This window comes from Mus caroli, chromosome 13, assembly GCF_900094665.2.
Source record: "Mus caroli chromosome 13, CAROLI_EIJ_v1.1, whole genome shotgun sequence".
Classification (NCBI taxonomy): domain Eukaryota; kingdom Metazoa; phylum Chordata; class Mammalia; order Rodentia; family Muridae; genus Mus; species Mus caroli.
The window spans coordinates 11,118,594-11,134,746 of NC_034582.1; the positions used below are offsets into that span (position 1 = coordinate 11,118,594).

Below are 16,153 nucleotides of genomic sequence, written 5' to 3' on the forward strand. Positions count from 1 at the left end.
TGGACCAGTGGCTTGTTTAGATGAGGTAGGTAGCTGCTGGGTCTTGATAGAGGGCTTTGAGAGGAGCTAGCTGGCAAGGTTACTCACCCAGTCACATAGAAAATTTTGTGCCCTCAGAAACCAGAGACCTCTGAGGGCTCCCTGAGAGCAGGCCCAGGGTCACTCAACTCCCAAGGAAGAAGAGTCCCCAGGAGCTCCCAGCTAAATTGTAAGGTTTGTTGACACCCCCAGAGTTTTCACTCCCCCAGCCCTAAAAGCAGAACAATAGTCCTTTGAATTTCTTTTGGTCTGTATGACTATTTCAACTTGTGTTGCCTCCAGGAAACAGGGAGATGAAAGGAAAATGAAGACCAGCTATCCCCAGTGGGCATTTCTGATTTGGGAGCCCAGGCGAGATGCCATGGTCCTTACCATGGAGCTGGTGCACTAAGAGTTGGAAGATTGAAAATAACGTAGAATGTATTCAGCATTCCGTATGGAATTCAGCTGAGGATCAAGATGGGAAGCCACATGGAATAGTGATGACATCTAACCAAGGACGGTCTGTGGAGAACTTGAGGGAGCAAATCTTGGAATAGCTGGATCAGACAGACATGCAGAACCTTATGGGCTTGGTATCTATATACTCAGATAAGTTTTGAACAGCTATGGGCCAGACATGGGTCTGGAGAAGTTGCTCTTATGTAGAAAGAATTTTACAATCCCTTAGATGATAACATCTGCTGCAAGCCCACATGGCCAACATCTTTGAGGACATCTGCAGAATATGTGACTAGAGTCTGAATCAGGATTGCAGCGGAAAGGAAATTAGGACGGGTTTTCCTGCTTGCATTCTCAGGAGCTAAGCACGTGAGAGGGATTCCCCCCCCCCCCAGCACTGGGGGATTCTTTCCTTTCTCTCATTTCCTTGTGCGTCCTTGAAAAACAGCCTCAGCTGTACTTTATAATTTTACAGTCATGGTGAGAGAAGCTCCTAAAATAAACTCATTGCTTAAAAGCTTTGTGTGTTCCTGCTAGACAATGAGAGTTCAGAGTTTAAAAGACAAGAAAGTGGGGCCTTTTTTAGTGCCCCCAGTATGCAATAAACATGCTGGAATTTCAGTGGAATCCAAAGGCTCATGATGCTAGCATGAAGAGCAAGCCTTTGATGCTATTGACAGAAAGAGGGGAGGGATAATAGGGCCCCTCTCATTTTTTTTTCCAGGAGCCTCTAAACTTTTGACCTCTAACCTTTTGTGTCAAGGAGTTCCTTGCAAATGGGTATTAGCAGCCTGGTCAAGTATCCTCAATGTGCCAGAGCATCAACATCTTCTTGGAGGCAAAGGAGTCTTGAAAAATTTTTATTGCCCACTGTGGACAATAAATATCAGTTAGTAATTATCATTATATCCTAGGCTTAGCTAGGCTGTCAAGGCTAGAATGCCTCAATTAAGAGACTGAACTGATACAGGCAGAATATTTTATACACGACATATTAGGCAAAGAGAGGGTGATGGGTCCATCCATGGTCTGTGGAGCACAGTTGTCCCACTATCCATGGGGGCTGCATTACAAGACTCCATGTGGAAGGCTATGGTAAAGTGTACTTTATAAATTAGGTGCAGTGATTGATAAACAACAACTAATAATAAAATCTAACAGTCACAAAAATACATTACAAAAAGGTATAAAAATGAAATCTTTGTCAAAATATCTTACTATATAGTGTAATATGTTTCTAGGTATCTAAAGAGTGCATAATATGGGAGTCCTATATAGCTTAGATAAGAAATGATGAAAACAGGGCTAGAGAGATGGCTCAGTGGTTAAGAGCACTGACTTTTCTTCCAGAGGACTTAGGTTCAGTTTCCAGCACCCACATGGCAGCTCACATTGGTCTATAACTCCAGTTCCAAGAGAAACAACAGATGTACATATAGGCAAAACACTATTGCACAAAAAATAAAAATAAAAAAATCATTTTAAAAAGTGAATTCGAGGCCCGCCTGGTCTACAGAGTGAGTTCCAAGACAGCTAAGGCTACACACACACACAAAAAGAATGATTGAAAAAAATTAAACTTTGACAGTGTTAAGTAGATTGTGTAAGAGCATTGGCCTTGGAGTCACGACACTCAGATTCTATATTCTTCCCCCATGTACCTCTGGGCACAGACCTTACCTGCTTATTCCATCTATTTGTGTAAGACTTACTTTTCAGGGTCAGGCCATATGAAGAAATAAAAGGCTGTCTAAAAGGTCTTCTTAGTACTTCAAACATATAAACATATTCTATCTATTTCTATCTGTTCTATCTGTTTTTCACTATCATTTTGATTATTGCTGTTTTTGAGGGAAACATTGGAAGAACTTTAGCTCTTCATTGACAGGAATGATAAATGGGATAATGGTGGAAATTAAACAGAGAGGAGAATAACCCAGTTTTTTAAAAAGGTGTCTAATTTTGAACAGAAACAATGCATATGTCACTCATTTCTTTTAAAATTCCCTCTAATTCTCCACCCCTCGCACTGGAAACTAATTTAGGTCTTTCTGCATGCTAAGCATGTTCTCTACACTGAGTTATAGAGTTGCCAACCAGTATATTCCAGATGTTGGTAGTTTTCCATTGCCTTCCACAATGCGTGGCTCTCCGGCTAATAAGCATTATTCTCTTTGTGAGGTCTATGGGGGCCAGTGTCAGCACCTTGTGCCTTGTGCCAGCCCTTTCCAGGGAAGCACGGCTGTGCGGTGCCTGATCGCTCCTCCGGATTCCTGCTTCAGATGTGATGGAGAGGGAAGTTGAGGACTTAGAACTGGGCCTGCACTTCTTTCTGCTGACAGGCTTTTCTCGGGTGTACTCTGGAAGTAGGTGGAAGCACTGTCTTGTTTGCTTCACAGGACTTTATGGGACTTAGGGTAGATCTGAACAGATCCTAGAATTTCCTTTCATCTTAATTCTAGGAAATACAGACAGATCAGACGTGGGGACCATAAAATGCTTAGGAAATGCAGCTTTCAAAGTGGCTACGGAGATCCTTGCTTGGGTATGAAAACTACTGAAAGGTGTTTGAAGTCTTTTCTGATTGGTTCTTTCAGACAGAATACAGCTCCTAGACCTAACCTTTGCTGATCTTTAGTTTCCTAACTTAGGCAAGTTCTGAATACATGAACTCCAAGGCCTCTGCTTGTGGAACTAAGGTTGCTGGACGATTATGAACATATCCAGCCTCTTTGATAAATCATTAGCACTAAGGATCCAAGTACATGGTTTTGCAGCTATGGGTTTGGCTTTTGAATTGTGCTATTAAAAAGTACTACTCTTTTATAAAAGTACTTTTTGTCACTAGGAACTAACTTATCTTTTAGCTTTTAAGTTTATATATTGGCGATGAACTTTTCAACAAATATGTCAACAGCCTATTTCAGAGTAATGGATTGTTATGCTTTTACGTGATTTTCTTGGGTGAATTTGAAGATTAGATGCAGTTGCCGTGCGTGTACCTTCTCATACTTCTTCTCTTTGCTGCCTCTCTCTAGTTACTTTTTTTTCCCGTGTCTTGGCATGGAAGACTGCAAACCAGAAGTATGCCAGATTATACCTGTTTTGGGGAGCATAGCCTAGACACATTCCAGAGACCTGGGTGGCCTGTATGGAGGTAGGGTTTATTTTTTGCCTTTGGGCATCCAACACATGGGATCTAGAGATGAGAAGCCTACAAATCAGCTGACAAGGGAAGGTTCAAGTTTCCAGAAATGAACAGAAGCAACCATCTCTTCACTCCCAAGACATAACCAAGGAGCTATGATGATCCTTTTGTCAAATCACATGTAGAGAGTCATTTATCACTTCCCTGTGGAAACCTGTAATTATGTCTGTTAAAGGGCATAGCATGGTCCCTCTTTCTAAGTAGGACTGAAGTATCCACACTTTGGTCTTCCTTCTTGAACTTCATGTGATATGTGAGTTGTATCATGGGTATTTTGACCTTTTGGGCTAATATCCACTTATCAGTGAGTACATACCATGTATATTCTCACTCAGAATAATATTTTCTAGTTCATTCATTTGCCTGCAAATTTCATGAAGTCGTTGTTTTTAATAGTTGAGTAATACTCCATTGTGTAAATGTACCATATTTTCTGTTTCCATTCCTCTGCTGAGGGACATCTTGGGTTGTTTCCAGCTTCTTGCTATTATAAATAAGGGTACTATGAACATAGTGGAGCATAAAATGTCCTTTTTATATGTTTGAGCCACCAGAAATTCCCAGATGCCAGGGACGCAAGAGGTTACAAGGACCCATTGGGGTTGACATTAGCCAAAATACCCAACAAAGGGGCTATAGAACCATAGAGACGATATCCAGTAGATAGGCATGGCCCCGGTTAAAGGATGGGGGTACCCACCCATCTCCACAACTTTAACCTAGAGTGATTCCTGTCTAAAGAAAATGCAGGGACAAAAAAATGGCGCAGAGACTGAAGGAAAGGCCATCCAGAATTGGCTCCACCTTGGGATCCATCCCATTTGCAGACACCAAACCCAGACACTTTTGATCATGCCAAGAAGCACTTGCTGACAGGAGCCTGGTAAAGCTCTCCCCTAAGAGGCTCTGCCAGAGCCAGGTCAAAACAGATGTGGATGCTTGCAGCCACCCATCAGACTGAGCCCAGGGACCCCAAAGGAAGAGTTAGAGAAGGACTGAAGGAGCTGAAAGGGATTGCAACCCCATAGGAGAAACAACAATATCAACTAACTGGACCCTCCAGAGCTCCCAGGGGCTAAGCCACCAACTGAAGAGTACACATGGAGGTCCCATGGCTCCAACTCTCTATTTAGCAGAGGATTACCTTACCTGGCATTAATAGGAGGGTAGGCCCTTGGTCCTATGAAGGTTCAATGTCCCAGCATAGGGGAATGCTGAGGCGGTGAGGGCTGAATGTGTAGGTGGGTGGGGGATCACACTCATAGAGGCATGGGGAAGGGGTATGGGATGGGAGTTTTGTAGAGGGAAAACTGGGAAGAGGGACAACATTTGAAAGGTAAATAAATAAAATAACTACAAAAAAGGCATAACATGAATTTGAGTGCTTCAAAGGGGTGAATTATAGTATGGCTAGAATGCTGTGGTGGTAGCAGTGAGGTCTAAAGTATCAGTTAAATTAACTTCATATTGTCTACATATTTGCACAGAAGTAGTGAAGGCTTCGCATTTGAGTAGCTTGGAAATAGTCTTGGATGTTCATAAACCCATTCAGAACTTACGGTATTTGCCAGAAGTAAAGTTACTGAGTTTTAGAAATAGGAGGTGTTGCATTTAATTTTGGTTTTGCTGGTCAACCTTCAGTATGAATATATACATATTTTTCTTATTCTGTAATTTCAAGTTAGAACATTAAATGATTAGTACAGCTGGTAGATTTCAGGTTGATTCCGTCCTTTGTGTTTACCTTAACAAGTCTCTCCTTCCTGTAAATTCACTAACACTAGAAGTATCCTCCTTCTAGAGTGTGCTGTAGCCACACTCTAACGATATTCCTAACCAATGTGGTTTGATGTTTAGGCTGGCCTACCTGAGGTTGTGTCACTCAAGTGTGTGTGTGTGTGTGTGTGTGTGTGTGTGTGTGTGTCTATCAATGCAAGCTTTCTGCACTGTGTACAGTTTTGGAAAAGTACTTTGTGATCTAACAACAGATATGTCAAACATTTTCTGTAAATTTGGGTTTTGTGTTCCCTGTGTTGTGTCTCAAAGGTTGTCCCTTTGTTGTGTGAATGTGACCATAGATAACGGGTAGACAAGTAAGCAAGACAGAATTTCAGTAAAACTTTAATTACAGAAGCTGTGTGGTATGACAGTTCCAGATCCTTTCAGTACCATGTCCTATCCAACTCGAGTCTGCCAGGCTATGAACTGACAAACAGGTTCTTTGAGTACATCTGCCTCATTTCTACAGTATGCAGAGCCACCATTTCTTAACACTTTCATGACATGGTGTCATTTGATCATAAATATTGCTGTTATATCACCCCACATCTTCTGGGTGGAGGGGATCGGTCCTTTTACATCACCTGTGTCATCGTAAAAGGATGATACATATTTGTAACCATTAAGAGGTTTCAAACTCTTGACAGCATACATTTTAGAAGAACAAGATCTTGGTGCTCATGGTGTACTACAGGGATACTGAACAGGCAGGACCATTCTGTCCATGTACAGTAGGAATCCCTAGATTCACCTCTGCAGACCAAGGAGAACCAAAGACTGTCTTATTGAAGGCTTGTGGCAACATGTCTGGGATGTCTCCTGAGGGGCCAGATCAGTTCCCCACTGGGTACCATGTGTCAGTGGGCAAGAGTAGCAAGAGTCTGAGCTAGTGAGTCAGTGGAGACTTGATGTTACTCAGTGTCTCCATCAAGCCACTGGAAAAGGTGATTATTCAAAATGCCCCACGTTCGAGAGGCTATTGTAAGGTCTAGGGTGCCTCTCTCTGTCATTTCATCAGGGCAATATCTTGCTATTGCTTTGGTTTTCCTTCCCTCCTTTTCCCCTCCTCCCAAACTTGAGACCTCATTTTATATAAGGAGAGGGGCTTGTATTGAATTTTGGCCAATGGATTTCAGTACAGAAGCCCATGCATCCTTTTCCTGGTCTGTTTACTGAGAGTAGGGGCAACATTGCTACCTCTGGTCTTGAAACAGTCTCAAGGCCAGACCACGTTGGCACCTAAATCAGCCAGGAGGACTTGTGCACCTGGAAGTTTACTTCTGTTGATTTCTCATCTACTGTCTCCTGGGCAATCAGGGCACTCTGACATCATTTGGCGAATTACTCCTTCAGGGCACTAGCTGAGTTGACTTTGATCTCTCCTTTTTTAATCTACAATTTTTGTATGTAAATTTGAAACCTTAAAAGACAATTTCCCAGGATGGCATCCAAGAGATCTTATAGCCTGAGGCTACTAAAACTATTTCCTGGGAGAAGGCTGCAAGTAAAGATCAGTCTCCGCATGTCCTTGGTTATTCCCTGGCCAGAGGTTTTATGATCAACCCATGCTGTTGTGAGGAGACCTAAAACTCAATGCCTCTCATGTCTAATGAACCCCCTAATACTTGGCATGATGACAGGCAGTTTGAAGCTGAATACTGACAACTCTACCCAGCTCAAATATTTTTACTATGCATTTCTATTTAAAGACATATCAAGCCAGTTACATATTCATAAGGTTGGAAGACTTTTACACTAAGTGCTCTGCTAGGACACACTTTTCAAATCTCGGTTTTGTATCGGAGGCCTCTGGTATCACAGTCAAGCCTTGTGTAAGTCTGTACTAAATCATCTTTGCAGCCATGCTTGTGTATAGTCGACTGCTTGCCATGGCTCTGCAGACCCACCCCTACCTACTGGAATTTTAATTCCCTCAGTAAAATTGATTCCACCAGGTCTGCACATTATTCTCCCTGTCTTCCATTTAGCCCGTTAGTTTCCTGACAGTAGAGTACACAGCACTTAGCAGCTGGTTTGTGGAACCATCAGTCAGGAAATTGTATGATAAATAGGAGGTAGCCAGGTTTAGTGGCACTTCCTTCTGCTTCAGCAGTTTTTGCCTGACTTTGGAGAAGTCATCATGGAGTGTTTTGTTACGTCCTGGGGCAAAAGATGGCTGTGGTGCTGTAACATATTATACATACATTGAGTTATGATGTGCCCCAGCTGCACTGCTCATGTGTGAAAAATAAACCTTGAGGTGGCAGATTTTGATGGCTGCTGGCAACAGGGACGGACCTTTTTGGGTCTGTGATGGAATATGCTGCTGATGCTTAGAAACAACAAACCACGATGCAAGGTGAGGCAGGCATTTGTGGACTGGCATAGTCTTCTAAGCGCTATTGGGATCACTCCCGTGTGATGCCACACATGTTAGAGGAGTGCTTGTCCTGGGTTATATTCTTTATCATTTCAAGGTATGTCAAGCATTCCTTGAAGCAAAAGAGGGTTGTCTTTGCCAGTTCCCCCCAAAATGTGGCTTATTTCCATGAATAACCAATAAAAGCTATAATTGTTCACATGTGCTGTTTAAATCCTGTTTAAATTTAATCAATAGAGAACCATATGAATTGGAAAAGAGCAAACTAAATCCCTTTGTCCTTTAGTTATATAACATGACATCTATTAATTTTCTGTCCTTTATTTAGACCCAGTTCCAGAATTAAGAATTAGTAAATTTCCTTGACCATAACACTTTGTATAACAGTGCTACAAGTTGTGTTTAGAATTAACTTTCAAACTCACAAAGTGCTGTAAACCTAACAGGTGAGGACTTCACTAAATGCCACAGTAATGCACTTACCATCTACTTATCTGATGGATGAATGTTAATAGTACAGTCATGCAGCAAAATGGAAGGAAGCAAAACTCTTATCTTCCAACTCAGACACAGTTTTCACAGTGTCACTTGAGACAGACTCGTGTGAGAAGCTCCTCAGAAGTGGACTTTTCTTTACAGTTGCTTGATTTACATACAGTTCTATTAAATGTGGTTCCCAAGAAAGATGACAGGCCTGAGGAGAGGGGTGCTGCAGAGCCAAGCTTGTTTTGGTGTGGGAAGGAAGGGAGTCCTGCCCATATTTGATGATTACCTGTCTTTACTCTAGATTTGAGTGTGATTAATGTGGATGTATTTTAAAAAATTAAATTTAAAGTTCAGACACATTCCGTAAGAATTTGGCCAACTTTTCAACCAGTCTCAAAGACTGTTCCATTTAGTTTTATATTGTCATAAGGAGGATGGATAAGATAACTTTCATCAAAACTTGTTGAATAAAATAGGGATATTTTGCTTTTTATATTAGGAATATTTGGTTTTCCTATAGTGTTGCTTTTCATCTTATGGTCACTGAGTTAAGTGTAACATTGAATTTTACACATGGCTGAATAAACTTCTACCTGCAACTCAAACTTAGCAAGCCATTACAGGAGAATTGGCTTACATCCTTTGAGCACCAATTGCTAAACTTAAAATACAGTAGTTTTTCATGTGTACTTATGCATTGTGTGAGGTGTGACAAGTGACTAGGTAGTGTCACTGGATGCATTTCCTGGAGATGCCACAGTGACCCTGTACTGTTATCTCTTGCCTTACCTGATATTACAACCACGAGCATTCACTGAGTAGAGAGCACAGCTCACTTTCACGGACCTCTTGTGCTATTTTCTAAGTTTAGAACATTGGGGAATACTAATGGAAATGCAATTTTGTGTCGCTCCTTGGTGGGTCACCCATATTTAGTGAGTGCATACTTACAGTTTTCCCCTCATACCTTTCTGTTCTAAGTATGCTTAGATCTTTAAAGGAAGGCCACAAGGGGAAAACTTGGGGGTGGGGGAGGAAGTGAAGTATAGCTTACCTTCTAAAAGAGGAAAGATTGAAGAAAAATTGGGAAGTAGATGGATGTAGAGGGAAGAAAATGAGATGCTTCTGAATTCATCACTGTGATCGTCACCTAGGTCCACTTACATTTATGAATTGGTGTTCTCAGTTACGGTGCATCATCACTGCCTCAGGAGGTACAATGCACACACATGCCTGGTGTGCTTGCACAGTTTCCCAACCTTGTTGCCAGGTTTGTGCTTCCCAGTCACTGTTCTGGATGCACGAAACCTGCTTATCAAGCTTTTGTTTGACTTGCCTTTAAGCCTGCTAATTATAATTTTCAGAATCCTTAACTAACTAGGTACCATTCTAAAGTTTGCTTGCTGTGCATATCAGTCCCCAGGAGTGCTTTGCTGTGACAGCTGACTGTCAGTGCTCAATGGCACTATTTAAGAATTATCTGCTGACATATTTACTATAATATCACTTAGCACAGGTGACAAGTGTACAGGTTTCAGGCTCCCTTATTTTATTCCTTGGACAAAACATTTGGACTAAATATCAGTCATACTTGTAGCTATAAAAACATTGAAGTTCTGTTCACTTTTATGTAGCAGATCAGTATATTTAAAAAAAATCATTTTTTAGATTTGAAGAGACAACAGGTACAATTAAGAAGACTCTGTAAAAGTAGAAGACACACACACACACAGGACCCAGGGACTGACAGACAGGATGTGTGGAGGAACAGACAGGAACTATAGGTTCCCATGGAAGCCAGACAAAGATGTTAGATCCCCTTAGAGCTGGACTTACAAGTGGTTTTGAGCTGCTGGACATGGTTATTAGGAATCAAACTTGAGTCCCTCTGCAAAAGCAGCAAGGGTCCTTAATCCATCGACCCATCTCTTTGGTCTCAGCTCTTGAAATTCCTAAAAGAGATTTCGTACTGTAAAGTTGCCTTCAGTTGAAATGCCATCTCAAAGTGTTTGCTTTATATAAGGTATACTTTCTTTCCTTTTCAGACCCTCCTCATCTTTTCCCTGCCTTCCATCCTCCTGTACCAATTGATGCCAGACATCATGAGGGCCGTTACCATTATGATCCATCTCCTATTCCTCCATTACATGTGTAAGTATTAAAATGTTACCCATTAATGAAATGGACCTAAGCTCTGGCTTTTAGGCTTCAGGACTTTTTGTTAATGCATGTCTTCTGGGCTTTGGAGGTGTGATAACAGTGTAAGATTTACTCTTAAGATACAGCAAAGATCTATCTGCTCCTGGAGTCACTGAATCAGACCCTGTGCTTTCTGAGGATGCCTGTCATATGGTTTAGCTGGCCACTGGTTTCTCAATATTTTGCTGATGAGAGAGAGAGAGAGAGAGACAAACAGTTGTGAGTTATAAACTTAAAATTAAAGCATTAAAGTTAAACTTTAATTGAAGCTTACCATGTACAATATGTGCTTGGTTGTGATTTTGGTTTGAAGTTCTACATTTTGTTACATGAAAAGTTCTGACCAAGGATTACAGTGGATGGAAATGAAATGTTTATGGAAGATTTTCAGAATCCCCATGGTCCATATACCAACAGTCACTTGATTGATGGGAATGTCACCCAAATAAGATGGCAAATGTGATTGAACACATGGTTTCACAGAAGATAAAAGAAAAGAATTGATGATAAAATGTATTTGGTATAAAAGGAAAAAGAAAGCCTCATTGAAATAAATATTATCTCAGTTTGTTTTGGAGGGAAAGAAAAAGAATCATTGATTTATACACTAACAGAATATTCTTCTGGTGTAAACTTGAGAAAACTGTCCTGTAAGAGTGGGATGCACTCCCTGGAAGGGACTGTTCCCTGCTAATGGCCTTGGTACACATGCAGTCATATGTAATAATCACCTTCCTTTTGAGACGGGGAAGTTAGAAAAACACGTATAATACTTTGAAGAATAATGCTGGTTATATAGATGCTAGATTGCATCTCTCTGACTATTAGTTACAGATGTGTAATTATATGGTATGCCGAAGAAAAATGAAGTTGTTTTAAAACAAGTCCTCCTCTGTGAACAGAATTAATTGATATTAACAGTCCTAACTGTATGCCCAAGTACACATATAATATTTTACCAACCAGTCTTTAGATCCATCTCCCATTACTGAATTGTAATTTCAGTTCAGATTTGCCTGGAGGTGAGTAATAAATCTGCATTGAGAACTTCTGTAAGCACTGGAGGAGAAGTGGGTATTTACAGAGGGAGAATGCAGAATGTTGTGACTTATTCCTCCTGTGACTGCTACTAGAGTACAAGCAAGTATTTACAGGATTCTGAAGCCTGATAAAACTACACTCATGTAACGCCAAAGGACCTAAGGAGTTCTACTACACAGAGCGAAGTGCGTTCCTAATTGAGTTTGCAAGATGACCTGTGACTCACCTGGTCTTAGAGAGCCTTTATGGCCTGGATAGGACCTCAGAGATCTTGGTGTTCTGTCCTGTATCTAGATCACACAAGACCTTAGAGACAAAGATAGCTAATTCCTCTCAGTCTTTCTCAGAAAGTAATTTTAACCAGATGTTCTATGGAATTGGAAAGTTTTTCACTTTTTCAAAAAGCATGTTCTAGAGAATTTTCTTAAACTGAGCTCAAATAATATGCTGAACTCTTTCCTCTGGGCTTCTTATAGTTCATGTTTTAAGTAAATTCAAATAGGAAGTTACCAATTAAAAACTGCACCTATTGGTCCTCTGGCAGGACCAATCAATAGGAACATCAAAGCCTCCCATAATCCTGTTGTGTGTTCTAGGCTCTGTTAGGTTCATAGCAAAAGCAGTGTCAAAGATAAGCTAAGTCAAGTGTGGAGGAGCAGAGTCGGCCGTGGGTTTTGGCTTTAGCTGTGACATTGAGCTGGGGTTTCTAAGCTTCCCAGTGCTTCCTACCTTTTCAGTCAAGTTTTAAGATATTTAAGCAGTGATTGACTAAATTGTTCTTGTGCAGCCTACATGTGTAATTATCAAAGAGTTATGATGTAAGGCAGGATGACAATTCTGAGTTTCAAGAGAATAAGTCCTTGAAGGCTCTGAGAGAATGTTGTGTCTGTGGGTGTGAAACACGGCACCGCATGTCTGTAGTTTCCTGGGACTGTTCACATCATCTTAACCGAGTAGATTCCTGGGTGGCTCTGACTGAGATCATGACATGGGCTCTAGGAAGTTAGAGCAGTCACATCTCCATGCCTTTGTAGCGTTGTGCTTTCTTCACATTGTTTTCTTCTTGCTTGGTAATTTCTTAGGAGCTGTATTTGGGGAAAGTGCTCAGCATATGAGCAGATAGACGTGTAGATGCTGCTCAGTGGATAGCTAGGCTGGTCCAGCCTTTGAAGTAGTGCCTGAGTTATCAGGATGCCTTAGGCTTGCCACACACTTATACTGTAGGCCCTGGCAAATGCCCCCTGATGTGGGCCCTTCACTTCACTAAAATGAAGCTATTTGCTTTAGGAAGAGCTCAATAAAATAACCTCATGTATGTACTATACTGTATTTATTTGGGTCTCTAAATAAATGCTTACAGTTAGTGTATAATGGCACCAAATTTTTTCTAGTCTTGCTGCATGATGACGCAGCTGTCTGTACCCATTCTGTCAGGTGTGGACACACCTGTGATTGTTAAAGCTGAGGGTATTGATAGTAAATGTGTCCCCTTTACCCAAACCTTCCCAGAATTAACTGTAAAATATAAAAGTATCCTATCCAGAATTTGAATTCCAAGATGTTTGCTGTATAATTGTCTCCTAGAAAATGAAATCGAGTGAGCTTACTAAGCTTTTAGAGTGAATATTTTAATTACAGGAAGATAAAACTTGGAGATATTCTCATTATTTTGTAAACACAATTGTTCTTCTGGTGCCAACTTTAGAAACTAAATTATAAGTCTCTGAAAAACAAGGGCCTGTATTGATGGAAATGCTGACAGACCAGTGTTCAGAAGGATGGCAGGCACTGCGGTAATTATGCTATCATATTCCATCATTAGAGATTCTATTGAAAAGGTTTATAAATTGCTCCTCTTTTTAGATAAACCACCCTATATTAAGGCATCAATGATACGGTGCAGAATTAAATTAAAATCTCATAAAATGAAATATGTTCTGTATTAGCTGTTTGACACTTAATTTGCCTCTGAATGAGTAGAGGAAATCACAAATTAACCTGCTTTTGTTTTTCCAACCGTGGCTTATTAGGTGTTAGAACAACTGCAATTATAGCCCAATAATAACCCAGGAGCCTTATAAATATGTACGGAAATATGTAAGCCTGTGTTTAAAAACTAGGTTTGTTACATGAAATGCCTTTAGTTACACTCCTTGCTTGCACACTGTTGTCCACAGTTTATGGTTGAGCAGAGCAGCTCGAGGATAGAAATTTAAATGGACTGCAATACAGTACTAGAAATAATCCTAGGATTTATTGAAATTTCTTTTAGCCCAAAATCATGAAATTAATTTTAAAAGGTCATAAGTGGGTCATGCCATAGGTGCCATGTCTCTAGGTTGTCACATCAAACTGCTCTCTGAAATGGACAATGACTACATCATGTTTATGTCATTCAAATAGTTTCTTGAACATTGAATATGAGAATTCTTTCCTCATCTTATGAGTTGTTCAGAATGCATGTGTCCAACTGATACCTGGAATGTCTCTTTTTCAAGTTGTAGTAATCCCCAATTCTATGTAAAGTTAAACACAAGTGTTTTAGAAAAATCACCAAAGTCCACTTAGCATATTACTGAGCCCATCTGGTGCCTCTGTGATATCCCTGAGCCCGGACACACACTGCAGAAGAGAACAGAAACTTGTCCAGTCCTCTCTTTGTTTCCTGGCTTGAGTTGTTTACACTACAGCTGTATAACCCTGTGGGCACACTGTTCTATTCTGTGGGCCTTAATAAAGCCCTCTAGACTACATGTTACTACTGGGTTTTTAAACTTCTTTAAAAATGGAGACAGTTGTTCAATTATATCTTACACTTCCAGAATATACTTAGATTTTCAAGTGATTTTTTTTTTACAGCCACAAAGAATGTGCTACTGCATTTTGAGTTTGTGAACATTTTGAGTTTGTGTGTACATTTGAGTGTGTACATTTGAGTGTTTGTGAGTTTTAAGTGTGCATATGTTTTAAGTGCTGGATCTTACTTGATCATGTTTCATTTCAAAAGTAGGCATGATGTATTTTTAGACACTCAAATTATAAAGTGCTTTGAATTCTAGTATGATTTCATTCACATTCATGTGGGGTTTCCAGGGGGTGTTGATGTCTATTTTGTATGTAAAAACTCTTTGAGCCAAGTTTTTCTCATTCATGAACCAGTATGAATTAGATTTTGGACTCTCCTGTAGCTTTCTACTGAGATCTACAAATTCATTTTCCAAAGCTGAGTCCTTAGTTACTAATCCATTGCAATAATTCAGGCCCCAGTGATCTGATCTTCTTGCTGTGAAACTGAGAGCAGTGTTGGCATTGTGCAGTGGTTGAGAATGGCGCGTCACTAAGCTGCATCTTTAGACAGTATGCAGAAACTGCTGTGCATCCTCTCCACTTTACTAATGCCTTTTAGAAAAACTGCCTTATCTTTACGGTCCAATGAGAAGTGAGCACTCTCCTCCTTCTTTCCCTTGAGTCAAGGTGGCTTACAGGGAAGCTGCCCGATTCACTGCAGTCACTCTAAGGAAGGGGAACCTGCCTTTCACAAAAAGTAGCCTGCCTCCAGCTGCTCAGAGAGGAGTCCGGGAACGAGCCTTACCATCAGATTACACTGGGACAAGGAAGTTTTGCCCTTGTGATTACATAGCCTTTTAGGCTTGAGAGCAGAAGGCGAGCAGAAAGTGTGGAAAATGCTTGCATTCATTACTTCCCAGAGAGAGACAGAGTGTGAGAGAAGATGCTACTCCATCATGGTAAATATCTAGGGAAAGCAACAGTAGGTAAATGATCCAGGACTGCTTCTCAGTCTCCCTGCGCCACTGAACTCAGTGTCTTTTTAGTGCTAACCGTGTTTATTGTACATGCTCGTAATGTTTATTCACAAGAAGTTTTCAGCCTGGACTCTTAAAATGGGTGCATATGCAAACTAGTGGTTTCATTTTCTTTATTCTGAGGGACTCCTTGACTAAGATATGGAGAATTAGCAAAATCTTATATTTGGGGCATAACTGATTTAGAATATTTTAATCGCATAATTTAAAATGAAGAAAGAACAGCAATTTTTTTTATATATCATTCAGTATTTGGATCTACTATGGATGACTCTGAGACTGGTACAGTGTACTAAGATCAGATTACATCGAGTACCGTAGCAACACCAATACCACGATCTTCATATAGAGAAAACAAACTAGATTGTAATTGCATCTCTCAAGGCAACTGCTGTGTTTCTTTGCTTATGTGAGACTGAGTCTATGCTGCGAACCCTGTAGCTCCTAAGTAATTAAGTAATTAAGTTATTAAGTGATGAGATTGACCGCTGTTGCTGAGGCTGCTGCCATCACTTTTTCTTGTTTCTTTTCCTTTTCCTTTGCTTCATTTTGTTAGAATATGTTTCCTCATGCTAACAAAGCTTGCACACTCAGGAGTGAAAGATCCAAAATGCTTGATTGCTAAGTTTCTATTAAGAGTTCCTATTACAGTTACATAGACAAAGTTTGGAGCTGTGATGAAAGGATGGACCATCTAGAGACTGCCATATCCAGGGATCCATCCCATAATCAGCTTCCAAACGCTGACACCATTGC

At 40.5% G+C, this 16,153-nt stretch overlaps 1 protein-coding gene across 1 annotated transcript in view; it reads left to right on the top strand.

The window, feature by feature from the left end:
- The window catches only part of Gli3 (GLI family zinc finger 3), a 268,239-nt gene that overhangs the window by 140,339 nt on the left and 111,747 nt on the right, over window positions 1-16,153 (top strand). The window contains exon 4 of the mRNA XM_021180371.2: window positions 10,379-10,484. Within this exon, the coding sequence (XP_021036030.1) occupies window positions 10,379-10,484 (106 nt within the window). The remainder of the gene's footprint in view (window positions 1-10,378; window positions 10,485-16,153) is intronic.